The following is a 27,888-nucleotide window of genomic DNA, read 5'->3' as shown; positions in this document are numbered from 1 at the left end:
AAGATGGAATTACTTCCCACACCCTTGTGACAAAGTGCACAAGGCCACTCGCCCTCTTTTTTGACAGTACCACCCCCAGCCCCCCTAGATACCCTCACTTCATCTGCATCCCATACCACCTCTCCACTTCCTAAATCTTTCCTCCGCCTCCCTTTCATTTTCTGCAATCAACACCAAATCTTCAGCATACATCTCCCATAGGGGGTCCATTTCTGAAAGCACATGAGAGGGCTTAAGTACCATTATAAACAACAAGGGGCTCGAGACTGACCCATGATGCACACCAACATTCAATAACCATGTAGGCTAACAGGTAATTTATTAATGATACTAAAATGCCACAGAAATAACCTGTAAGATAGGCTACCTAAGGCAGTAAGGTTAGATTATTTACACGAGCAAATGTCAACAGGTTAATTTGGCGATAAATATTTGTCTGCAAGCCATTCTGGTTAGGCTAGGCTAAATTAAATTAAGCTAATTAAGTCCAGAATGGTTAAGTTAGGCTATGGTAAATTAGGTTCACTCAGGTCAGTTTAAGTTAAGGATGACAAATTTTCTGGTGATGGACTGACTTTGGCATTGAACTGACCTGGATGCCCACCATGGTGGGCTGCCATTTGCCACTGTGTGCACTATTCACAAATTTTTGTCATTAATACATTATATTCAAAATTATTAATTTCTGCAACTTTCAAAACCAGTCACTATTTTCATTAGGTCACACTTAACTGGGACTAAGTCTATAAGAGTTCCCATCAGCAAATGTTAATAATTTATGATAAGGATTTAGTGTACTATTATACTATTTATTTGTGACACCATAATTTTGCAGAACTTCTGATATTAAAAGCAGGAAGGTTAGGATATTTTCAATGGTGGTGGTGTCCTTTAGGGGTCAGCAGTTCAATTTGGCTAAATAATCCATTCATCTCTAAGTTGTTCTGGTTAGGTTAAGTTAGGTTACATTAAGGTTGTGAAATACGAATGTAGGATAACTGCAATAGGCCAGTTGGCCCATGTTAGGCAGCTCCCAAAAGAATAACTGAACCACTAGAATATGAGAAGGATAGCCAAGACAAAGGCTCCTGGTTGGATTAGGTTAATTATGACAAAATGATAAGTGACAGACTGACCCTGGTGTCGAATCACCCAGAAAGTCAACCACAACAGACAGCCATCTGCTGTTGTTTTCGTATGCAACTGATAAAGTTTTATTCATAACTTCAAAATTACACATTTCTCCAAACTTCTAGGCTAATCAAAGTGAACACTGGGCTACAGATTATCAATAAGTTCAGTTAAAAATTATATGAATGGGAGCTCCCCAGTGGCTACCATCATCCATTCACTTGATGTGGTGCCGCCTACTTCTTCCTTCACCTTTATCATTCTTTTTCTGTCTGCCTTCCTCTCTTCCTATTTCTCCCATCTTTTCCTGTCACTTTTTGTTACTCTTCTATCCTTTTCAGATGGCTTTACACTAAGTGACAAGACTAATGCTTTCCTGTAAGCCAGGAAACCATTTAAAATGCTGGGAGTAACCATATAACCAACCCAAACGTGTTCCCGACGTGTCAGCAAGTGGGTTGGTGGAGAGCTAGTGCCCCTCCCTGTAGAACTAACTCAAAGACAAACGGCCAACCCCTTATGGGATTATGGCATCTGGCTATAGGCAGATGGACAGATCTTTAACAGCCAGTCATATTACATTTTCAATAAGCAACGTTGGGTCTGGTTAGTACTTGGATGGGTGACCGCCTGGGAACACCAGATGCTGTTGGCATCCCTACGTCAAGTGGGGTTGGTGGAGGATTAGTGCCCCTCCCTGTAAAACAATTAACTCTAAGCCCTTGGCCACCCTGTCTGGGATACATGGCGTCTGGCAATGAATGAATGAATGAATATGCAACAAAGCAAAAAACAACAAAACAGAAAAACATAAAAAAGAAAATAGGACCTGTTCTGTAAATTTAACATGAAAAGGCCTTTATATGAAAAGAGCATGCACCACAAATGCATCCACTTTTTAATGATGCTAAATCATACACCAGTGTAGCAAGAAAGCCATAGGTATCAAGTCTAATTTTACTGGCAGTGAAGAGCAATGTGATTAAATAAATTTATTGGCTCTGTCTGTTCCATTCCCCATTCCCTCTCCTTAGCTCCATCCATCTCTACACCCCAGCCTCTATCAGCTAAAAGGATACAGGTATTTCAACAGAATTCCACAATCATTAACACTCACTAACCAGCAAAGAAAAACAACGTGAGATATATTAACCAGCAAACAGAAATCCTCTGACTCCATGGTTATAGGCAACAAAAGCACAGCTTGGCACTAGCCTTTATTCCTACAAAAGTCAAATATAACCTTCAGTTGGCCTAATAAGTCAACTGATACTGCTATGGTGCATCACCACTATCAGTTCTTACTCCTACTATTCAACACTTTTTAGCATAACTTTCACAGTTGCATCTAGAAACCTGCAAGAGGCCCGAAGCCCCCCCCGAGTTGTAAACAAATAATGGGACAAATTGCCTCGAGCCCTGCCCTCGCCTCATGGCTCTACTTTCACCCTTAACACACACACACTACACTGATATCTACATTATGTTAAGAAGCACAAGCCAAGAAGAAATAAAAGGGCAGCATTAAGTTCGTTGTGTACTTACCGTACTCCCGTTGACAGCAGTTTCCAGGCGAGGGCGTTTGGACGGCGGTGGCTGTGAATTGGCAGCCTGAAGTTCTGACATTTATCCCGTCGTTCACACGCACATTAATCGTCCACAAAGCTCACAAACAATGTCTGGACACAGCCTCAAAGCGCAAACACGAGGTGTGGCCAATATTCCGTGGAGAATTCACGCACCGTGCTCCTTCAGCCGCGACAAAGGGACTTTGGCGTTACGTGTTCAGACGCTGGCGGGGAAGAGGGCGCCGGGAACTGGCCTCACCTTTATAATATTACCTTTGTATTAAAACAGATGTCGCAATACCCAGTGTGCGTTACTGTGTATGTCTGAATATGATCTGCAGCTTTATATATGACGGGGTAATATATTTTCCATTCATATTTCATTGATATGATCACTTGTCCGAAATCATTGTTTGTAGACTTACATTGTAATCGTATTGCCGAGCTTATCACATACTTGTTATTTTCATAAACATAATGGCAGGATGTACCAGTCTTGGCATGTGAATGTTAATAATTTTCTTCAAGCGCATACTGACTGATATAGTACTCTAAGTTTCGACACATTGTCATGTTAGTTACTGTAGTTCTTTCACGATATATAGCTTTGCAGTGCTAACAGTTCTTGTCAATGGAATGAAGTTCAACAATAATGTATTGTAAATAATAAGTATGTTTAAAAGGTAATTCATGGCAAATTGGGCAGTGTGCTGTTCTGGGGCAGTGTTGCCAAAAATAGTAGACACGGCTGCCTATTTTTAAGCGATTATTCTCGGTGAAGTTGACGAACTGTTATATATGCATTTATCTGCGACCCACGTGTGCGTTACATCAACATGCACCGATTAAAATAAGTTTTCCTGTGCCTGTTATTGTTATGCAGCTCCCCAGCCCCCCTCAGACCACCCCACGGAGACGTCAGCAGCAGCTGCAGTCGACGTGTTTACATTCTGGCCTGGGGAAGGAGGAAGCAGCTCGGCCCACCTCAAAAAGCTTCGTAGGGAGCACGGGTAAGAAACTGACCCTGGATATATATATTGTAGACCTAGACCAGGTGTAGTGTGTTGTTTGAAGATGAGATGAGGACGGTAGTGGAAGTGAGAGTAGAAGGATCAACCAGCCAAGTTTTGACCTGTGTTGACGTTGACAATACTCGCCCCACCACTGTCACGCAGGATAATCAGTCCGAACATGTTATTATTTCAGTGTTCATTTTGTAAACTTTAATTTTGCTTTTATTCTGTTTGTGTGCGTAAACAGGTTTGAAAAGGGAACTTCAATTTGAAGTGTATAAAATAAGTTAAAGAAAATAATCAAACCTCTAAAAGCATTTTTTTTAAGTTTACATAAAGTGAACAGAAGGAAAACAAATTAAATACAAAATATTTAGGTACATTAAGCAAAAGTGCCTTTTTGGTCTCCAAACTCAGGTTATACAGTTTCTGTTCACAAGGCAAACCTTGGCAGAACAAATGATTTCTTGAGTCACAGGAAATTGTTTGGCCTGTCAGTAAGTATAGAAACACCTGAAGTGGAAAGGAGAATAGTAAATAGTGCCAGGAAGGACAGGCAAAATGGAAAGAAAGACAGACATAAAAAATGAACTATGTACACGTACAGTACATGAAGGAGGATGTACAGTAGGCAGCACTACACAGGCAAGTGGATGATGGGTGCCCTCTCCTACCACCAAAACATACTAAGTAATGCCAGTAACTGACCTTTTTAACAGTAAGACTACATCACTATCAGATTATTACTATGCCTATATAATGAACTGTCATGACACACTGTTTTTGTTGTTGTTGCTTATGCTGCTAAAATTCATTTGTTCACAGATTTGGTAATGTTACAGGGTGTGTGAACTGGGGCAGTCAAGTACGATACGTGTAGTGTAAGTGAGGGCGTCAGGGAGCAAGGGTGAGGATGGGGGCAGGTAGCAGCAGCATCAGTCAGTTGGGCAGTAATGTGTACCTCAAGAAGTTTGTCAGCACAGATATTATCACGCCCAATGACCCATTTTGGAACCAGCTTCTCTCATTCACCTTTTCAGTACCCCATACAAGGTTTGTATCTTGTGGCATTCTCATAGAGCTGTTTCACTTTCATTGTTATTCTCACACTTGGATATTTTAAACTAACGTGTACAGTACCGTACTGAGGTATGGAAATTCTCTGGCTCCCAGTTGCTTAAAATGCATTGGTAAATGTAGTTCGCACATTTAGAGTGAATTTTAGCCGCTCCAAAGATATAGCCAAATTTTGTATGTGAATATCACATTTTTAGTTCAGTTACTCATTGTCAGGGAGTCTGTACATTAAAGAAAATGTGTTACTTGCAGCTAGATATCTTAGTGTTACAGCTAGGGATTGTAATGTTTTTCGCAGCCAGAGATGTCATTCGAAGGATAGATGCTAAGTGTGTGATAATACTGAGTGAGTTTTCCTGGTGCAGCTCTGACTACCGGCTGCTGGAGGAGGCCATCACACCGCTCTTCCTAGAGCTTCTGCAGAACCACAGCCACAGTGGCAACGTGGCAGCCTTGGTGCACGTCTTTCTCACCAGGGCAACCGAACTCAAGGCGTCTGCACATTGTGACAAGTAAGCTCAAACTTAGGATGCCATACTACAGCTGTGCACCATTGCCTCTTGTACAGTGAGTGTTCTACACAGTGGTGGGCAGCACAAATGAAGAAGGACCTTGCGCAAGCGCAAAGCGCAATCCACAGTTCACTACCTTGCGCAAGCGCAAAGCGCAATCCACAGTTCACTACCTTGCGCAAGAGCAAATGCACAATCTGACAAATATTTAGCTTGCGCAATGTCGCAAAGTGCAAGCGCAAACCATTTGCATATATTTTTGGGAATTACCGAAAAATATTGAGATATTTAAATAAAACAGCATACCTACTTACTTTTATTTTTTATTATTATTTTCTATTATTTGTAATTTGTGCAAGTGCGCAATCTAATATTTAGCTTGTGCAATGTCGCAAAGTGCCAGCGCAAATCATTTCCATATATTTGTGGGAATTACTGTAAAATATATATTGGTATAATTAAATAACTTACTAAAGTAGCAACCTGCCCACCACCCACGGTGACTGAGGTTCAGTAGGTCATTGTCCGGGAAAAACAGCCTTTATTTACCAAGGCATTGGCAAAGACCACGTGACTACTGTATCATCAACTCTCTCTCTCCGACAGAGGAGGGAGGGAATGGAGAATAAGAGAGAGAGGAGGGAAGGAATGGAGAATAAGAGAGAGAAGAGGGACGAAGTTTATGCCTTATCTCCTCACTCAAAGGGACGCTCCTTTGCCATTCCCGCGTATTTATTCTCTCTCTCTCTCTCTCTCTCTCTCTCACTCTCAGAATAATGCTCTTTATCTCTTTCTCTCTCTCTTGTCCTGTCAAGACAATTTATTTAATAATTCAATATAGATATACAATAGCATATGTAATTTGTTACAAAAAATAATAAATCATGAAATGTATTTATTCTCTCTCTCTCTCTCTCTTGTCTTGTCAAGACAATTTATTTAATAATTCAATATTGATACAATAGCGTATAATTCGTTACAAAAAATAATAAATCATGAAACGTATTCATTCTCTCTCTCTCTCTCTCTCTCTCTCTCTCTCTCTCTCTCTCTCAGAATAATGCTCTTTATCTCTCTCTCTCTCACTTGTCTTGTCAAGACAATTTATTTAATAATTCAGTATAGATACAATAGCGTATAATTCGTTACAAAAAAAAATAGATCATGAAACGTATTTATTCTCTCTCTCTCTCTCTCTCTCTCTCTCTCTCTCTCAGAATAATGCTCTTTATCTCTCTCTCTCTCTCTTGTCTTGTCAAGACAATATACTTAATAATTCAATATAGATATACAATAGCATATGTAATTCGTTACAAAAAATACAAAATCATGAAAACAGTGTACTGTATTTAAATCAAATATCCACAGTCTAATAAATTATTAGGCTGTGGATATTTGATTTAAATAATATGTTTTAATGGTTTCTGTAAGGAATTGCATATGTTAATCTTAATAAATAATGTATATTTATTATCATTTACTAATAATAATAATTTAAAAATATTAAAAATACATTATCTGTTGAAGCATATTAATGCTACTAACCCCTTCCCTCCCGCCTCCCCCCACCAAGCACCAACCCACCCTCGCGACCCGCCCCAGCCTCCCCCATCCCTTGTCCAGCCATGCAGGAAGCTCCCACCACGTGTCCCTCGGATTGCGCAGTGCGCAATCCACAGGGCAGGTGCGCAAGTGCAAATTTAGTTTTGCAAGCGCAAATAAGTTTGCGTTTGCGCACCTGCCTTTTCATGTGCGCAAGCGCAAAATTGCGCATGGTCTCGTGCGATGCGCAATGCACAAACGATATCACCGGAGCGCAAGGGTTCGCAATTGCGCTTTGCGCAAGTGTTTGCGCAGCTGCCCATCACTGGTTCTACAAGTAGGACCAGTTCCATAGGTTTGATTATAGAGGAGTCACAAACCATTTCAGGGAGAGCTATTTGCATTTGGGCGGAGTTGTTTAAGTACGGTACAGTATTCAATTTTGTTACTTAAGTTAGCATACCACATTACGGTATATCATTAACAAGATTTTACTAAAGTTCAAGTAAAAGTACAATATTGTGAGGTCCTCAAGTAAGAGTAAAAAAGTATCATGTTAAAAAATACTCAGTTGCACCACGTAAAAAGTTACCACAACTTTGTAGGGACTTCCAAATTCCCAGTTATTTGGTGACATACCGGTAAGTGTGAAACTGACAGAAGTCAAGAATGCTGTGAAATGGTTGAATGGGAAGGCATCAGGTGTTGAGATGTATGTAGAGATGATTGTGTAGTTGAGAGAGTGAAATGATATGCTAGTTGGAAGTATGTAAGTATACTTGGCTAAATGGGTTTGCAAGAATGCAGTGGAGTGGTTGGTGGGGAAAGCATCAGGTGTTGATGAGATGTTTGTAGAGATGAAATGTAGTGGTGAGAGTGCAGTGAAGTGTTACTTAACCTCTTACCCGCAGGCCATCACTATCGTGACGCTCGTTACATAAGCGCCATACTGCGGGGCGTCGCTTCTATGATCCAGGGATTTTTTAAATCGCCCAGGCTTTCAAATGCTGTCTTATATCATCTGTCAGTAGCTACTGCCAGTGTGTAGCTATAGGCAGTGCTGCTAATACCGCTAGTACTCGCATCCAGTGTTACCAATTTAGCCATTTTTCTGCGTTTGCCTCGCCTCCCCACCTCCCCTGCCTTATTCCCTCCCCCACCTAGCTACAGCCTGGCCGCGCAATGCAACTCCCATCCGGTTTTTTCCATTTGCTTTTTCCATTGAAATGTTCTCTATGCCCTATTCTCATACTAAAAAGTATATAAAAAAAAAGGGAAAGGGCTAATTGATACTGCCATTGGCCATGAAGTACTGTAGCTAATGTATCACCTGGCAACACCCCACATGCACTTGGTCACTAATTTTCCCTGCTCATTACCCATTGAAATGTCCCTTATGGCCTATTCTCATACTAAAAAATATATAAAAAAAAGGGAAAAGGCTAAGTGATACTTCCATTGACCTGGAAGTAGCTAATTTATCGTGTATTGTCTAGATTTCCTGCCATCCCCGCGGGAGGGGCACGGTGCGGTCCAGCCATCCCTGTGGGAAAGGGGTTAAGGATGTTAGGAAGTTTGAATGTGTTGCATTGTACCAGTAGAGTGAGAGAAGGATGCCTCCAGACTATTCTGAAGGCTTCAATTATTATTATTTAGTACAAGCAAGGGTACCTGATATTACCTGGCAAAACCTTATGATCATGCATACTAGCATTGCATGGGACTCTGGATGCCCACTTCTCCTGTGGAAGAAGATCCACGGGTTCCCATTTTACCAAATCAGCCTGTGTTCCTTCTTGGGTTTATTTTCCCAGGGGTATATTCCCCGTGGACCTGTTATCCCCACTACCCAGCCACCCACCAGCTCTGCCTATCTACCTCACCAATCCGTCCGTCCATCCAACCCATTGTAGTTTATAATGGTATAGTTGTAGAATTAAAAAGCTATGGTAATCGGCAGCCATATATAGGAAAGAAAGGAGAACTGTACTTTGTTTTTGTTGATTTGGAGAAGGCCTTTGACAGAGTTCGTAGAGAGGTGGTGAAGTGGGCAATGAGAAAGCTTGAGATCGAGGAGTGACTGGTTAGGGTTGTTATGGCTATGTATGTGGGTGCTCACACTCAGGTAAGGGTGAATGGAGATTTAAGTGATGAGTTTTCTGTGAATGTTGGTGTGTATCAGGGGTCAGTCTTGAGCTTCTTGCTGTTTATCATGGTACTTGAAGCCCTCTCACGTGGCTTCAGAAATGGACTTCTGTGGAAGATGTTGTATGCTGAAGATTTGGTGTTGATTGCACAAAATGAAAGGGAGGCAGAGGAAAGATTTAGGAAGTGGAGAGATGGTATGGGGCACAAGGGTTTAAGTGTAAATGCAGATATAAAGTGATGGTATCTAGGACTGGAGGTGGTATTGCCAATGAAGAGGGAGAGTGGCCATGTGTGATTTGTCATAAGGGTGTGGGAAGTAATTCCATCTTGTGCAGTGTTTGTGATAATTGGGTGCATAAGAGACGTAGTAGTATTAGAGGTAGACCATGAGATAATGCTGATTTTATGTTTGCGGTGTGTCGGGGAGAGCATGTGGATATTGTCATGCGTGAAATGATTGAGGTTGCTGGTGAGTCTCTTGAGTGTGTGGAAGAGTTTTGTTATCTGGGAGACATGATATGTGCTGGAGGTGGGGCAGGAGCTAGCTCAGTGGCTAGAGTGAGGAGTAGTTGGAAGAAGTTCAGGGAGCTGTTGCCTCTCCTGACATTGAAAGGGCTCTCCCTCTGTACTAAGGGATCTTTGTATGTGGGATGTGTTAGGAGTTTAATGCTGTATGGTAGTGAGTCCTGGCCAGTAAAGGAAGAGGATATTCGCAGGCTCAAACGTACAGAAATGGCAATGATTAGTTGGATGTGCAGTGCGTTTTTGAGTGCAAGGCTTGGGGGGGCTAGGTTTACGATGGAAGAGTTGAGAGGTAGGATGAGACTGGAGTGTATTGGTGTTGTGATGAGGAGAGGTAGATTGAGATAGTTTGTGCATGTGGAGAGGATGGGGGATGATAATTGGGTGCAGGAAGTGAGAGGTGTTAATGTTGGGGGTACGGTGGTGAGAGGTAGACCAAAAAAGACCTTGGACAAGGTCATTGAGTGTGACCTCAGGGTTAAGGGACTAAATAGGGAAGTTGCCAGAGATCGAGCAACATACAGAGTCGCCATTCAGTGACCAAGGCTGATGCATGCAAGCATGTTGGTGTCTTCAAAAACGAAAATTAATTGGCAATCATGTTTCCACTGTGTTGACGATAAATTACCAGCCACAATAGCGAAGCTGCTATTGTTATCAGTTTGTCTGTCTGTCTGTGTGTCAGTTAGCACAATAGCTTTGCAACTGCTCAAGGTATCATCACAAAATTGTACAGGTGTGTAGTAGGGGAAAAAGTAGATCATGAGTTTGAAATTGGTTAAGGTAGGTCAAGGTTTTAGTGTCTGGTAGCACAGTAACTTTGCAACCGCTCAAGATATTGTCACGGAATTTTACAGATGTGTAGTAGGGATGAATATCTCCTATGAGTATTGTTTTCAGTTTGTCTGTCTGTTTGTGTATGTGTTAGTTTGATAACTTCGCAACTGCTCAAGATATCAAAAAATTTTACAGGTGTGTAGTAGGGATGAAAATCTCCTATGAGTTCGAAATTGGTGAAAGTAGGTCAAAGTCTGTGTGTTTGTTAGCACAATAACTTCGCAACTGCTCAAGATATCATCACAAAATTTTACAGGTGTGTAGTAGGGATGAAAATCTACAAATCCAAATTTGGTGAAAGTAAGTCAAGGTCAGGGTCACAGTCCGAGCTGCGCTAGATATGTATTGGCTCACGGTTGGTGTGATTTCCCCCTTGGGGGTGCCCTTCTAGTTCTAATTAGTTCTAATCATGGCCATCAGGGGTGTCACTTTAACAATCTTGATATACATCTCTAAATTCACTGTAAAAAGTTTAACCTGTTAGAGCTGTTTAGAGTTCTTTATGGATCCCACCTCAATTTCCATAGAGGATAGATAGACAGACTTTCTCTTTTTAGAATATCTATGAATATTTTGCAATACAAGTGTGAAGATGTGTGCAAAAGATGAGGGTGTTTGGGATCATGAGAAGGTTTGTGATGTAGTATGAAGATATAAGGTAGATGTGAGGGTGTGAGAGGAAGTTTGTAGGTGATTGGGACAGTGTGCAGATAGATGGAGAAGTGTGAGGATAGGTGGTGGAGTATTGTGAAGATAGATGGTGAAATGTAAGGATAGGTGGTGGAATAGTGTGAAGGTAGATGGTGAAGTGTGAGGATAGTGGTGGAGTAGTATGAAGATAGATGGTGGAGTAATGAGGGGATAGTCAGTCAAGTAGGGTGAAAATAGATGGAGGAGTAATTATTGAGAGAATAAGTGATGGAGCAATGTGAAGATAGCTCTTGGGAGTAGTGTGAGGATAGATTGTAGAGTACTGTGTGGATTTGTATGTGAGGTTGAGAGAGGCACTTGAAAGGTTGGTGGAGTAGTGTGAAGATGTGAGACACTACTGGTAGTTTGATGTTTTGTGAGCTTGTTTTAGTTAGTGTGAGGTGGATGCAATGGTGTAAAGTTGTGTAAACTGGGGAGATGTAGTGCTTAGAGTGGGTTAGATAATGAAAGGAATTCTCACAGGTTGCAAGGTAGGGTTAGGATGTGGAAGAAAGCTTAGCATGTGTGTGGCTTTGTGAAGTAGTCGAAAGGTATATATGAAGATGAGAAAGGAGTTGGTCTCCATAGTCCTCATACCATTTTCTTTTTTCTTTCATTCTCACAGCAGTGTGTTCACATGGCAGGCATTCAATGCTTTGTTCATTGTGCGGTGTGTGTGTAAACTTTTGCTCCAACACCTCTCTGAGGCTGAAGTCATTGCAGTTCTCCAGGCTTCACCACCAGCAAAGGAAGGTATGCTCTAAAATAAGAAGGAAAGTGTTAACCTTGATTTCTAAATACAGTTCAAGGCAGAGAACAAACAGCCTATTTCAGGAGCTGCAAGAGATGGTGCCACACTCCTCCATAAAATACCTGGGTATATCACGTTATGGGCACAATAGGCCATATTTTTTATACAGTACTAAGATGTGTTGGGTTATCATGGAGGGTAGGTGTGATGTTATTAGTGGGATTGCTGTTATGGCATTCATTAGTTTTAAAATACAGTACGGCATGTACTGGGCATGTGGAGAGGATGCAGGATGATAACCGGGCGCAGAAAGTGAGAAGTGTTAATGTTTGGGGTAGGGTAGCTAGAGGTAGACCAAAATATACTTGGGACCAGATCATTGAGTGTGATCTGAGGGACTAAATAGGGAAGCTGCGAGAGATCGAGCAGCATGGATAGCTGCCATAGGTGACCAAGGCCAGTGCATGCAAGCATGTTGGGGCCTCCAAAAACAAAAACGAAAACAGTCACGACTTGGTTTGCGTTAGGGTTACATTGAGGAAAAACCTATCGTGTACTGATGTGTTATATATCAGTGTTGATATAACATGGGTTCAGTGGGAATACGTTGGGGATCATGAGCCATGTAACCTAAAATCTCAGAAAAAGCTCACCATTTTAGGCTTGCCCTTGGAGCCCTCAGTAGCACCATGCTTCTCACTAGAGGTAGCATCCTTGCCAGAGTCACCTGTTTCATTGTTTTACACACAAAAAAGTATCACGCCACTTAATATGGCACATTGCTATATGATGATTACAGTGCTTGTAAACATTGTGCAGCTATCATGGCTCAAATGACTGGCTGTTGTCTTGCATGAGAGACACCACAATTACGTGCAGTTGTCGTACACAGCCACCACAGTTATCATGTAAGTGGATTTGTGATCATTAACCTGAAACTGGATTTTACTTCATCATTCTGTCGCTTTATCACATACAAGACTGTCGTATACCAAGTTGTGACTGTACGGTATATGTATTCTTTCCATATTCTCATTAATCTTCCATTAGTTAGTGTTCTTCATCAGATATTATTATGTTTCACTTTTCTACATTCATTTTTATATTTTCACACCTTTCCCAAAAAGAGTATCATATACTTGCGTTAATTTTCTGCCAGAGTTGTCATTTCCTTTTTCTTTACTTAGCACTTTACATGTTTCTTAGTCTTAATGAATTCCCTCTTTCTTGCCTCCAGCATATTTTTATTTTATCCGTCACAACCCTTTCAGCATCCATATCTCATCAAGCTTCTTTTTTCATAGTAGAAACACTCTTGCAACATTGTACAGTGCACAGGTAAACCATTCCTAACTAAACACATATGGTCAATTTACAGATCTCCAGATCTATGGTATTTGCTTCCAGGTTCTTGATCCTAACTCACACACTGCATTTGACTAATATTCATGTGCTGTTGATTTGTTCCTTACATTTTTCACATTCACTCATGCACTTTATGGACATAAGACTCCTTTCATCCATAATCATCCATGCTCCTTTCAGTTTCAGTCTGCATAAATCAGTCATATGGTCAGACATACTTCTGCACTCACCCCTCATCACACTTGTCAGTAAAGGTCTTATGCATCTTTTTCTCTACAAGCATATAATCTGTTGGTTTCCTTTCAACATTCCATCCATGTTATCTTTTCCACCCAACAGTCCCCAAGTCAGCATTTTCATGCCTTCCATATTTTCATTTCTTCCCTAATATAAGAAAGTAGTTGTCCTTCTGCCATGCTTTCTTTGATTGTATGTTTCATATTGCTTGGACTTAAAAATTAATCATATAACACATTCCGTTACAACAGCCAGCAGAGAAGTGCTGGTGAACTGTTGATTGTGCTAGGACTTGTTTTTGTTTGAAATACAAATTACTGTAGCTACTGTTGCAGAAGTAGGTAATCACTTTGTGTGATGCAATCATGTATGGTAGGTATTGATGGTGAGGATAACTCGACCCTGGTAGAGGAGCTGGTGACAAGCCTGGTGGAGGTGGTGGTGGATGTGCCGTTGGTGGAGTTGACATACAGTCTACACCAGGAGGCCACAACCACACTCCTCGTACTCACGTCATCACTTGTATTCACATCAGCAGATGCTTCCAACCTTACAATACTTAAGTATGTTATTGAAGTTTCACTACTGTACATGGTTTTACTGTATCTGATCTTTTAATACAAGATGTGGCTTGTGATTTTTAGTACAATATAGTAAATCCTCATTATAAGATGTCTTTTTATGTTGTTTTTTGCTGGAAAGTTCACCGTAATTATTTTTTTCAAATTCTTATGGAAATTCACTTACTGCTTACCAGTATAAAACTCATGTGCCAGGTATTCAGTTCCCAGTATAGTAAGACCTTGCAATAAGTTGCCTTTTTTAATGTTCATTTTTGCTAGTTCTATATTGTAATTTCCCATGATCTCCTGTGTTGCATCCGAGAACTGTAGCATAAAGGGGGAAAATGACTCGTGTGATGGTGCAATAATTTTTGGTAATATACCGTAAGAAGTTAATGTAGCCACAGGTACTTGTATTATGGAACAAGGTGACCAGGAAAGAAATAAAAAGGAAGGCTTTGGTTAATTAGCATAAGGGAGTGTGGACCCCTAATTGTTTGGCTAATCAGATTATCCATGCTTAAAGAGCACCCATATTGAACAGTATTCTAAGTCCCTGATTCAGATGATGTACTATACAGTATTTTCTTAGGTTTAGTTATGTACATTGAAATTATTTTACTCACAATTGGCTCTTGCTGAAGGGGTAAATGAAGAGTACAGTTGTATATTAAACTCATTCTGTCCATAAAGTCTCTCCTAAACTGAATGAGTCTCAGAAAGTTGCAAGAAGAAGTTCAAAAGACATTATCAGAGTGAAGTATATAAAAGTACCTTGTGATAAATGTATTAAAATAAAGTGCAGTATGTTCTTTGAGCATTACTGGTACTGTACTTCCCAACGTTCCAGAATGTTGATGACCAGTCGTGCTTCCATCCATGCTTGCCTCTTTGTGAAGACACTGCTTAAGCGCTTCATGGCTCAAGACAAACCCCCAGGCAGAGATGATGGTGGCAGTGTCATCTTAGGCCTTGCGTGTAAGTGGGCCATTATTGTTGTTGTGGCATAGGCTCGTATAGACATTAATATAATTGTCTGTATATAACAAGAATGAAATGAAATGGAAAGTACCTGTGCATCACTGGATTGAAGCATAAAAAAAAGATAAATAAATAAATAAAAATAAATACCGTAATGTACTGTACTTGCAGCTGGCCTGTGGAATGTGCTGACGCTTGGGCTGTCTGGGAGTGGTGATGATGCAGGGACACAGGGAGGAGCAGTCGAGTCCCCATTGGCCAATCAGAGTGTTCTGCTGCTGCTGGTGCTGGCCAACCACTACACAGCACACCGATCCACGCCAAACCCTTATCGACAGGCACTACTCCATGCCCAAAACTTCCATGGTGGGTAGTGCAGTACTTTGTTTTGGTGTGTAGAATGGTGTTAATGTATAGTCCATTGTTTTGGAGCATAGAATAATGTTTATGTATGGTCTGTGGAATTAAAGACAGTGAGGTGGAGGGGGGAAGAGGGAGGGGGAGGCCGAGGATGAGATGGAGGGATGGGGTGGAGAGGTATATGAGAGAGGGGGGTGTGAGTTGGGAGCAGGGCAGTGAAATGGCTGGGGACAGGGCGACTTGGAGGCGATTTGTTTGTGGCCACCCCAAACGGGATTGAGGCGTCTGGCAATAGATAGATAGATAGTAAACTAACCATAAAGTTTCATATGAAGTACAAGGATGTTTACTGTAATTAAGATAGGAAATAAAAGTTTTTTAATGTGTCTGACTCTGGGCAAAGGCTTCAGGGCTTATCCCAAGGCCCTGTAGTCCTCCATCACACTTCCACATGTCACCACTTTGGCGCTAACACCCACCATCCATATTGAAGACATGCTAGGGCTGTTTCATACAGGACTGGCATACTGGTATTAGCGGGTATATTTTTTTGACATGTTGGCGGGTCTTCTGGAAGATCAGTAAAGTCTGCCGTTATGAAATTCAAATCCTTAAACTGTTCCCTTCCTCAGCCGGGATTCAGTCCTGGGTCCATTGGGACTGCGGGCCATCTCTACCGATTCAGCTACCACCTCCCCCATAGATTAGGATAGGAAGTAAAGTATAACTTGGTCATTAAAATGTCAGCTCAGCTTGGGATACCCGGTAATTTGAATTTAAATTTTCTGAATTTTGGAACATTCAGGTTAATGTTACTGGTCACCCATTCCTGAAGTGTCTGATCTTTCCTGGAAGTGTCTGATCTTTCCTGGTAATTAGCTTTGTTTCATTGTCTTCCTAACCTGAGATGCGTGTGATTTAAAATAGCTGTTAGATAGAAGGCAACCAGTTTTCAGTTTTAGTCTGTGTGTGTGTGTGTGTGTGTGTGTGTGTGTGTGTGTGTGTGTGTGTGTGTGTGTGAGAGAGAGAAAGAGAGAGAGAGAGAATACTACAAGGGAAAGAGTTGGTCATCAGCCCTTTAATGTTCTGGATTACATGAGTCTAGCTTTGCCTTCCTCTGCCTTAAAGGGATAGTGTATATAACTGGCTGTTGTTATTTCCATATTATTATTAGTACTGGTATCTTAACTTACCTCAAGGTGACCTACCAACACTTTCCACTAATACTTCACCTTCCCTCCCCGTGCATCCTCATTTCCTCAGACCCTGCAGAGAGCACCCCAACTCAAGCAGTGGCAACCTTCAAGCTGGAGTTCGCAACACTGTACAAATCTCTATATACTCACCTGCAGGATGACCAGACAACCCTACTGCTCTACCTTCTCTTACATAAAAATGAGGACTTTCGTACCTACGTCCTGGCCCGCACTGATATGGAGAGCCTGGTGTTGCCTATCCTGAAGACACTCTATCATGCCCCTGACAGCACCTCACACCATATCTACATGTCGCTCATCATCTTGCTCATTCTCTCGGAAGATGACACATTCAATAAGACCATTCATGATATTGTGAGTACAGTATTTTTGTGTTGTATTCTAATGTGTCTGGTGGTCAGAATGACCCAGTCAGAGCGACAGCCTTATATATTGTAGGGACAGTCCCCGGCAGGTACTGGGAGGGTTTTTTTTATCATGTAATGAGAACAAGGGAAGCAAGCTGGACACATAACTGTAAACGTACTGTACAGGACAACAGTAGCTTAGTCTGCCCCTGCACCTTGAAGAGGGTAAAATGGTGTTAGTTGTAGTTATATACTGTAGGCCTATGTAATTTTCATTTCCATTGCATTTTAAATCTGGTAGTGATTGACAAGTATTTAGCTCTTGCTTCTTCTTGGGCTTGAGCATTTTATCCATCATTATCCATCCATCCAAGCATCATCCAATCCAGTGTTTCCCCATCAAGACTGAAGGGGCCCAGTGCTAGGCTACAGTCAGGTCTCACTGTAGGATAAGGTTGCATCAAGTGAAAACCTATTGCATTACGATTTATTGTAGTGAGGTCGATATAACATGGATTCAGTGGGGTTAGGAAGGGTTGCCTTTGACCATGAAACCTAAAATCACCTTGCCCTTTCAGGCTTGCCTTCAGCACCCCTTAGTTGCACCACACTTTCCACTAGGAGTAGCATGCTTCCCAGACATGATTTTCAAGTCACAAGTTTTGGTAGCTCTTTCACACAAAAGTTGTAACTTCTCTCAGTATTGCACACTGCACTATTTGTTACCCACTTGCACTTTTATTTGGCTATAGCAGTGGTGTTTCAGTGGCCTGTTATGTACAAAATGGAATGAAAGGCAGGTATTCACAGCAATTGTAAACACTGAATGATCATCTTGGCATCATCATCAGCTGACTGGAAGGCTGTATACGTAATATTGACACAATTTCCAAGTCACAGTTTCTGTATTTCATACACAGAAAGTTATCAGTTCACTTAACACTATTGTGGGCCGATGATGCAGCAGTGCGTCATCTGTTGGCCAGCCAATTCCAGGTCGATGATGCCCCAGTGTCATTTGTTGGAGCAGTTTTTCATGGCTCAAATACATGGCACAACAATTTGGTGAATACAAGAACAAATCTTCATTTCATTGGAAACTCATCTCCTGCCTGAGAAAGGGGTAGGAAAGTCACACAAGGCTGGCCCAGCATAGCGTTAACGATTTGAGATTCCAATGGTGTGTTTTCGTGTCATTTCAAATCCAGTCTCAGAGATTCCAGTGACACATTTATACATCATTTTAAGATACTTTTGTAGAATCCATCCATCCATCATCCAATCCTACGCTGCCCCATGAAGAGCGTAGGAGCCCGGGGCTAGTCAGTTGGTCCCGAAATACTTTTGTAGAATATTTACCATAAATCACATTTACACGTCATAACAAAGAGATTTGGCCATGATGTCGCGGAATAATTGCTCTGTGCGGCAGGCAGTAGTTTTGTATTGTTTAATCCAGATATATATATATCTTTATTAGTTTTTTTATTTTTTCCGAATACTTTCAATGGCAAGGTATAAAATTTTTGGTTTTCAGTAATCCAGTGTTGTGCAGCAATTAATCCTGAGCACTGTGAATTATAACTGTTTAACACTGTGCATTCTGTTCTTACTTGTGCCACGCCAGTTGCAACACGTCAGTTTGCACTGTGCGCTTAATCCAGTGCACTCTAAATTCCAATTTCTTAACACTGCACAATACTGTAAATTCCCATGTGGTCTATTGGCGAGGAATTACAGTATATTCACTGTTTATTCACAAAAATGAGCACGTGCGGCAGCCATTGCAACGAGTGTCTAATCACGATTGTAGTTAGGCGGGAACTGGGGAGGGGAGGAAGCAGCGGGCCCCTGTACTACACGCAAAAATACAGCTGCTCAGTGCCGTGCGCCAAGTTCAGAGTATGGTTGAAAAAATGTCAGTTTTTTTTTTTCTCTCCTTTACATTTTTTGGCCATTAGGGGGTTCCAAGGGCCCGGGCCCAAAATGTCCGGAAACTGTGGTGTCCGGGAATTGGACGTCTGGTTATTACAGGGATTATTGTAAGTCGAACATACGTGCTCCCTACATGTCAGCAAGTGGGTTGGTGGAGGGTTAGTGCCCCTTCCCGTAAAACAAATAACTCAAAGTCAAATAACCACCCCTTACGGGATTATGGCGTCTGGCAGTAGATAGATAGATAGATAGACCTAACTTCAACTCGTCATTTTTTTGTTTTCGTTTTTTGAACATACAACAATAAAGTACAACTAATCAGCTTCAGAATAACACCACAACCAGCATCATCTCATAAAAAGTGTTTTTACACTGACCGATCAAAGAAAAAGATCACGAAGCAAATATGCGACTGAGACTCATAAAAAATTGTACATCTTTTTCCTTTTGCTTTACCATGCAGTAAAATGCAGAAATAACCATAATCTGTGTATCATTGTAAAGGTAATTTATTGTAGTTTTGCATGGTTTAAACTAGAATTTTATACTGGATCATTATTAGTTTTTTTTTTTTTTTTTTTTTTTTTTTTTTTTTTTACGGCAGGGTATAAAATTTTGGGTTTTTGCCTAACTTCGACTTGTCGTTTTGACTTTGTACTTTCTTTTTTTCACCCTTTTCTTTAACATACTATGATAAAGTACAACTATGGTTTTCAGCTTTAAAATGACAGCAAAACCAACATTTTATCATGAAAAGTGCATTTACAGAGCAATCAAAGAATAATATCGCGGCAGAGATGTAGGTCAGCGCAAGAGCGGCTGACTCCAGCATAGATGTAATCTGCCCAGCGCAGAAACCTGATAGTGTTAATATCACACACTGCACTATTTGTTAAGCTTTTGCACAAAATGCCTGAGATTTGCATAGGTGGCCATCACAGTTTTTGTTCTAGTGAAACTGTGACCAAGTTTTTATCGTTAGTCCAAAAAAGGGCATAACTTTTGTATTATTATTGTAGTGATTTATCACACAGTGAACAGTAGTATAATAAGACTTAACTGTACCCAGTGTAGACATTTAAGGCAAGAGAGACCAGTTCAGTGGCATTACATGAACAACAGGCTAAGCCCCAGCCACCCCCCAGAATTCGATCCATGTGGGCCTTGTCCAGTTAGAATCCCTTAATTTACTTGACCACCAGGTCTCCAAAAATTGTGTAAGGGCAACAGAGCCAGGCCGTTATATCAGTAACCAACATGAAGATCCATCCTTGATCTCCCTGTATGCATCAGAACTGCCCCATAAAGATGAATGTTCAAAGATGCAATGGGTATATACTCACAGTACTGTTTAATTGTATTGTGGTTGCAATGTGTAATTTTATATTGAATATGCACTGTAGCACATGTCGATCTAGAAACTTATACCACCAATATATAAGTCATCATATTCTCTTAGAGTCAGTATGACAGAAGATAACTACTGTATAGAAATAAAAATCAATTTTTTTGTGTAATGAGGGTGAAATGGTTGATTTCATGAAGTCACAGTTTGTAAGTTATTGGCACAACTTTCACAAACTGTGTAGTTGCATTGAGTCCCAGACCCAGATTTGTGTCAATGCTCAGACCTGACTGTAGAAGGCTGGAGCACCAACTAAATGAGGCTGGAGCCAGGAAAGAGTTGCTAACCATTTCATGGTCATAACTTAGCATTGTGTTTCAGCTTAGTGTAAGTTATAGGATACTGATGTTAATGATACTTTCTCCCCCCTCCCCCTCAGCCACTGAAGAACATTACATGGTACACAGAGCGGTTCATTAGTGACATCTCCCTGGGGGGTCTCCTTATCCTTGTTGTCATCAGAACCATCACTTACAACATGACTAAAATGAGAGTAAGTAGCCTTTGTGTAAATATCATAGAGTAAGTAACAGTTGTATAATATACTGTACACCATAGATGTCTAGAAAAAAGTATCTCCTAAGGTAAAACTATCTCGTTGTCCCAGACCTAGTCCCTTTGAAATCTCATTAGCTACAGTGTGTTTTGATGACTTTTTGAACAAGTCATCCCATTTGTTAAGCGAAGAATACCAGTCTTAAGTATCAGTATTGTACCATGCTGATGTCGGGAGTATTTAGTTAACTAGGAATATTTTGTAGATTTTACTACTAATGAGAGTTTTTGAATCACGTAAGTGACTTTGCTTTACATATATACTGTTGCTGGTTTCTGTGTAGGTAGAAAATTAATTTTGAAACACTTAATACCAGTTTTCAGAAAAGGATTCAGGAGTCTGTTAGAGAACTGTGTTGTTTTTACATTTATCAAGCACTATTGGCGACAGCAGTAAATACTGGGTATGTGTACATTCAGGATATAAAATATTGTAATGTGAGCCCTCTCACTCACTGATTAAATATACTTTGGCAAAATTTCATGGTATGTGTAGTATGTTGTTCTGTAAATTCCATTTTGAAAACACAGGTTCTGAGGCCTCTCATAACTTTTAATTTTTCACTAGGTGTTATTCTTGAGTCATATTACAGTAGAAGTCCTATTTTTCGGCATCTGTGGGACCAGGCTAGTGCCGAAAAATCAAAATTGCCGAATTATCAAAAACCCTACCCTCTCAATACCTTATATGTTTCGGTGAACACTATCGTCACTACTCATATCATTACAAATGTGCTTGGAGAGAGTACTGTATACTGTTTGATACTGTACAATACTGTAATGAATACAGTACTATACATGAATATGAAAAATAAAGAAATTAGTGAACATACTGTATATAAATGTAATGGTACAGTAGGCATACAAGTTCACATGCACTTACCTAAACGTATAGTAGGTTCCTTAATTACATATGTACAATAGAAGGGGTTGATTGGACTCTGCTACTGCTGGAAGAAGTCCCCAGCAGTAGAGGGTCCTCATGGAGAATTTCAAGACTGACGAAAAAAATCGGAAAATATGCCGAACGATCAGAGATTTTCGTAAATGGGACTATTTCTCAAAACTGCCGAAATGTCAGATTTGCCGGGGAATTGGATGCCGAAGAATTGGACTTTTACTGTATTGGCAGAACATAGAATACATTGACTTTTTTTTTTTTTAATAAACCAGACACATTCTTGTGTGGTAAGCATGTTGCAGAAAAATAAATAAATAAAATGTTGTCATAACTTCTCTCTGTTAGAAAACAAAGTGAAAAAATGTTTCTGACGGAATTGAGTTGTCAAGCTGCTTTGGTATGGTGCAGTGTGAAATACTTGCTTTGGTTACACACTTGTGGTTGTGCTGATTTGTTTTTGACTGACCCATAATTTCTTACTGAGGTACTTATGCTAGTAAACAGAATTACTTTTTGCCAGCCACATTATGCTTGAGACACTGAGAGGCAAAGGTGGTTTTGTCATGGACAGTGCCTGTCCAGGGATCCTTAAGAGAAACCAAGGTGTCAGAGATGATGATGATGATGATGATGATAGCTATCTATCTGTCTATTGCCAGACGCCATAATCCCGTAAGGGGTGGCCATTTGACTTTTGAGTTATTTGTTTTACGGGGAGGGGGACTAACCCTCCACCAACCCACTTGTTGACACGTAGGGAGCACGTATGGTTTGGTAATATGGTTACCACCCAGCGTTGTAAATGGTTTCTTGGCATACAGGAAACCATTTGGCTTGTCACTTAATGTAAAGCCACCTGTTAAGGAAAGAAAAGCAATGAGAAGCGACAGGAAAGATGGGAGAAATAGGAAGAGAGGAGGGCAGGTACAGAAAAAGAATGATAAAGGCTAAGGAATAAGTAGGCAGCACTACATCAAGTGAGTAGATGATGGTCGCCACCACCTACTACCATGATGATATCCATCCGTAAATTTTTTTATCGTAAGTAAAAAAAATTCTCCATGTTAATACATGAAGAGGAAAAGCAAGTGTGTTGTAACCGTGGCACATATTTGCCCTACCTTTCCGAGGTAAACTGTCTACTGCACATAAAAATAGCAAATATGCATACATTCACTCAGTGAGGTACTGCCTTGAGATGCTTGTACATTGTGCGACAAGCCAAATTGTTTCATGTACTCCAGGAAGCCATTGAATGTATTAAATAGTAACTTTATAGCTAACACAGATAGTTGATGATCTATTGAGTTAAGACACTCCAACTGGATGTGGCCCATCTATCTATCTATCTATTGCCAGACGCCATAATCCCGTATGGGATGGCCATTTGACTTGTGAGTTATTTGTTTTACAGGGAGGGGCACTGACCCTCCACCAACCCACTTGACACGTAGGGAGCACGTATGGTTCGGTTATATGGTTACCACCCAGCGTTGTAAATTGTTTCTTGGCTTACAGGCCCATAATGGATCTAAATCCAAGGTGCATGGGGTTTCTTGCTCACATAATGCCATTCAGAGAGAACAGCTGATCACTTTCAGTGTCAGTGTCTGGACTGAGTAGCCTAACCCTGGGCCTCTGTGCACCTTTGGGACATAATGGATTGGATAATGGATGGACATATCTGATTTTAATATATCACTCCAGGGATCTTGGTGGAGGGGTTGTGTACTTGTGCCTCACCACCCCTTCACTAAGATCTTTCACATTATATATAACACCAGACTTGGTTGCAAGGACCACATACAGTCCACCACAAGCAACGAAGAATCACTTACTTATTCCACACAGTGAGTAATACAGCATATAAATCAAAACACTGTACAGTATTATGTGCCCCCTCCTCCCAACATCCACCCTTCAGAAGTCTCCCTATATAGAACTGATAGAGATCACCTTGCCAGGCTTAGATCCTATCATCACACAGCCTTCATTTACCTGCTTAGATTCAAGTTAGGTGGAATCACAGATGACACTTGCCCTACTTGTAGAATAGGTCCACTTAGCAGGTAACACACGTAAAGGAACAGTGCACAGCACATGCCACACTAACATGCATACACAACAGAAATGGTGTAGGAAACCTATGAGACAACCCCATAGGGGTAGTTGCTAAACTGCAGTCAGTGGGTTCACTCAGCCAGACAGACTAGAGTTAAGCATTACAACAAGAACTTTATGCACTAGCAGTAATGTACTTTTCCAACTTCTTTCTTCATCCTGATTTTTTCTCTATTTTTCTCACCTTTTTATATGATTATTATTTCCAGTTATTAAATTCACTGCTCCAGAGATTTTTGCAAAGTTTTAAATTGTAATTAAAAATACACATCCATTGGTGTCCTGGCCTTAAGTTCCATGCCATATGGGAGAACACTACTCTGTTTGCAATTTTGTTTTTTATTCTGTCTTGTATGTTGTATTTTGACATGTTACATGTATTGTACAGTAATTACAGTACAGTACAAATACTAGTTTTCATCATTGAATTATAGAAAGATCACTTCATTTACCTATGTTCTCTGTGGTCAGGACAAGTACCTTCACACTAACTGTCTGGCAGCCCTAGCCAACATGTCCAGCCACTTCCGTTCACTTCACCCGTATGTTTGTCAGCGATTGGTCAGTCTCTTTGAAACTCTCAGCAAAAGACACTCACGCTTGTGTGAGTCCCTCAGGGCTTCAGAAGACCTCTTGGATGAGTCTGAGAACGATATGCCTGATGCGGTGAGTAGCTAACTAAATGTGCCTTTACTCAGATTTTAATATTTGTAGATAAATAAGGAATGCCAAAAATATAAACAGCTATATATTACCTCAAGGTGCATGTACAGTATGTCTAATGTAAGTTTAAAATGGTACGAAGGGCATTTCATATTGCATAGGCCCCTTGTAATGACAGTTGTGGAAGAGAAAGTAGGATTTATTGAACCACCGAGATAGCATGACAGAACATATGCCAGAAGGCTAGATTGTTTGTGATGGTGATATGAATTCATAATGGGTTAATTTGGAGTGCCAGGGAAAACAGTAATGGACAGCAGGTGGTATATGCCAATAAAAGCAGATTTGGAGGAGATGCATTTGGCCACTGATGAAATTTTCACCAGGCATTATAAACCTGTGTGAATTTCCATCACAAAATAATTATGAGAGAATGTGAAAGATGTAAGGCAGTTGACAGTCATCCAATTTTTGCTTCACTGAGTGATGGGTAATGTATGTGTTGCCCATTTTGTGGATCCACTGCATATAGCTTCTCATACTGTAATTTGTGTGTGTGTGTGTGTGTGTGTGTGTGTGTGTGCATGTGTGTGCATGCGTGCGTGTGCGTGTGTGTGTTCTAATGTCCATCTAGTTTGGAAACCTCTCTAAAGCCAAGTTACATAATCCAAGTGTACCAGAAGTAAAGGGGGAAAGATATCACTGTGTTGAAGGGGTTAATATTTGTTTGGCAGTTACCTATCTAAGGTTAATTTCTTATAACTTTCCTGTGTTATGTAAATGACATGAGGTTAAATAATGGTCATTGGTAATTTCTTAGATTTTGTTTAATTTCTTTTATCCTCTGTTATTAGCTAAGCGATGTTAGTGTGCTGGAGGAGGTGTTAAGGATGGTATTAGAGATTCTCAACTCAGTTCTGACGCATCAGCTCTCCCACAATCACAATCTGGTATACACCCTGCTGTACAAGCGGCACCTCTTCCAGCCCTTTTCTTCCCATCCCAGCTTCCAGGATGTCACACAGAACATCCAGGTGGTGCTGTCGTACCTAATGGGCCGCCTGGAGACCACTAAACGTGACCCAGGGGTGCATGATGTTCAGGTGAGAGCAGCTTACAAAGGACCCAGTCTCATGGTAAAATTACAGATTGATTATATTAAAGATGTACTTAGAAATGGGTGAAAAAATTTGTAAGTTAGAGATTCGCTTGTTCTTTTGAAGTTGAAGCAGTTTGAGTTCCATACATTCTTTAACAACTAATAAACAGAATGGCTGAACCTTCAGCCATGTTGCCTCCAGAGGGTGGCCTTGTTATATTGTTTTTACACACCTCTCCTATTCTCATTGTCATTGTGACTTCCCACGTAAGGATGCAGTGAGGTACTAAGCAGAAATAAGGAAAGAAAAAGTGTGGAAGTGACAGAGCAGCATGCCCAGTGAAATTCCATAGCCTTATAGTCTACTGTACCTCAATTTTTCACTCTCCCATACACTATGGGTATATCAGGCCCCTTTCTTCTTTCTTGCCCTGTCACGCCTCCTCTCGCCATCAAACTCATTCCCGTACACTTTTTGCACCCTTTTCTCTCCTTGAGTCTCAGTCAGTCTGGTTTGTTCACACTTAATTCTGCATTCTAGGAAGTCATCCAACAAGGAGTGCTACATTTACCAAAAGACAGACTCAAGAAGTTCCCTGAGTTGAAGTTCAAGTACGTTGAGGAGAGCGAACCTGAGGAGTTCTTCATCCCATATGTGTGGACGCTTGTTTATCAGAAATCAGGTCTCTACTGGAATCCCAAATGCATTTGTATGTTTGATCCTCCACAGCCAGATGTCTAGTTGCACATGAGGTAGCTGTGTTCAGTTGTGTTTGTCTAAGTTGTTATTTTGTTACCTAGTGAAGAGTATATAAAATAGTTCTTATGTCCACATGATATTTTCATTTATTAAATAGCATAATGTTTATCATCCACATAACAGTATGGGTGTATTTTCTATGCTAATGTCTTTTATACTTCACAAATAGTAATTTGTAAATTGATTTCATAAAGAGTATAGTGAGAGGGACTATGTGAAAACATTATGCTAGATCTAAAAATTATATTAATTATTTATTAAAATCTATACCCAAAGAAACTCCTGGATTCCTGTTACCCAAAACTGGTGTTGTGAGTCTCCACATAACTCCATACCAGGCTCTCTCTTAACTTCAAGCATACTGTATCTTCCACTAAAATTGAAGGGTGCTGGCGAGAAATTCTGATACTTCACCAGGATAAATGTAACCGATAAAACACCAACATATTTACTGTACAGTAAATCATATATTTTTGTCAGTGCAAATATGGTACAGTGCAGTATTATTTTGTGTACTAGGTAATTCTGTTTTATCATTTACAGCTTTTATCTGGAATTCAGCATTAAGATCTGAATAATAAATGTTGATATTGTGAGGTTGTATATGTTACAGGGAATTTGTGTAACCAGTGATTTCACAAAATCCCCAGGGAATTCATGAAATGGGTTGAAATTAGGGTGGGTTAATTAAGGTTAGGTTAATTTAGGCTGCAGTTAGGTTAGCCTGGGATAATCTAGGTTAAGTTTAGGTTAGGTTAGGCTAGGTTAGTTAGTTCAGGTTAGGTTAGATTAATTTATATGAAGACTAAGTTAAGCATTCATATAAAATAATCTAACCTAACCTAGCCTAACATAACCTAAACTTAACCAAGATTACCCCAGGCTAACCTAACTGTGGCCTAAATTAACTTAACCTTAATTAACCCACCCTAACTTAAACTCATTTCATGAATTCCCTGGGGATTTCATGAAATCACTGGCTACACATATTCCCTATAACATATATCCTTTTTCTACAAGAGGCAGAGATACAGGAACCAGTTTTACTGTAAACATGCACTGTCTTGTTAGGCAATACGTTATATAATGTGGAGGCATTATGTAAGGATATTGACTAGTTTAGCTCTGTATCCTCATCCAATACAGAATAATGGGAGAATTATCGGTAAAGGGATTGGCTTGCAGTTACGGTGCCAGTCATTGAAGCAACTAGATTTTTATTAATAACAGATCAAAGGTAAGATATTTGTTTCATGCTAGGTTTTTATGTACCAGATATTTTGTATAAATACCATAATCAGACAAAATAACATAAGATGTATTTCTTTACTGAAACAGACTACCTGTACATGATTTACAGATATAGAAAGAATTGGAAGAAGCAGAGTTTGAGAATTTGCCCTTTCATCTCATTCATAATGTATTCTTCATGCTGCCCATCCCCCCCCCTCCTTTTTTTTTTTTTTAACTACGTCCACATTCGTATTTTCTTAAACCTTAGGAAGGACTTTTCAGGTGTATAAAGAACTGTAATGACCATTTTAGTTAGGAAATGAAGGTAAATGTATGGGTTCTGATTTACATTGAC

At 40.3% G+C, this 27,888-nt stretch overlaps 2 protein-coding genes across 2 annotated transcripts in view; one reads left to right on the top strand and one right to left on the bottom strand.

Annotated features, from left to right (window-relative positions):
- Positions 1-2,913, bottom strand: part of Uba1 (ubiquitin-like activating enzyme 1) — a 73,939-nt gene extending 71,026 nt beyond the window's left edge. The window contains exon 1 of the mRNA XM_080275196.1: positions 2,677-2,913. Within this exon, the coding sequence (XP_080131322.1) occupies positions 2,677-2,757 (81 nt within the window). The 5' untranslated portion in view covers positions 2,758-2,913. The remainder of the gene's footprint in view (positions 1-2,676) is intronic.
- Positions 2,914-3,628: 715 nt separating this feature from the next.
- LOC145403658 (dymeclin) lies at positions 3,629-27,002 on the top strand. The gene is made up of 12 exons (XM_080275345.1): positions 3,629-3,709; positions 4,555-4,765; positions 5,155-5,301; positions 11,666-11,793; positions 13,770-13,956; positions 14,807-14,934; positions 15,109-15,303; positions 16,561-16,868; positions 20,581-20,694; positions 24,250-24,444; positions 25,296-25,544; positions 26,082-27,002. The coding sequence occupies exons 2-12, from the start codon at positions 4,626-4,628 to the stop codon at positions 26,280-26,282; spliced, it is 1,992 nt and encodes a 663-aa protein (XP_080131471.1). The 5' UTR covers positions 3,629-3,709; positions 4,555-4,625; the 3' UTR covers positions 26,283-27,002.
- The last annotated feature ends 886 nt before the right edge of the window (positions 27,003-27,888 follow it).

This window comes from Coenobita brevimanus, chromosome 61, assembly GCF_032717465.1.
Source record: "Coenobita brevimanus isolate Jiangsu-jjx chromosome 61, ASM3271746v2, whole genome shotgun sequence".
NCBI lineage: Eukaryota > Metazoa > Arthropoda > Malacostraca > Decapoda > Coenobitidae > Coenobita > Coenobita brevimanus.
Note: the sequence above shows the minus strand (reverse complement) of the source record. Positions and strands in the feature narration are given on the sequence as shown.

What these genes read in the sequence shown, in the direction of transcription:
- LOC145403658 (XM_080275345.1), top strand. Translation starts at nt 4,626, where the DNA reads ATGGGGGCAGGTAGCAGCAGCATCAGTCAGTTGGGCAGTAATGTGTAC. An exon ending in TTCACCACCAGCAAAGGAAG is followed by an intron (nt 11,794 to 13,769) that starts GTATGCTCTAAA and finishes CATGTATGGTAG; the next exon opens with GTATTGATGGTGAGGATAAC. An exon ending in TCCAACCTTACAATACTTAA is followed by an intron (nt 13,957 to 14,806) that starts GTATGTTATTGA and finishes CCAACGTTCCAG; the next exon opens with AATGTTGATGACCAGTCGTG.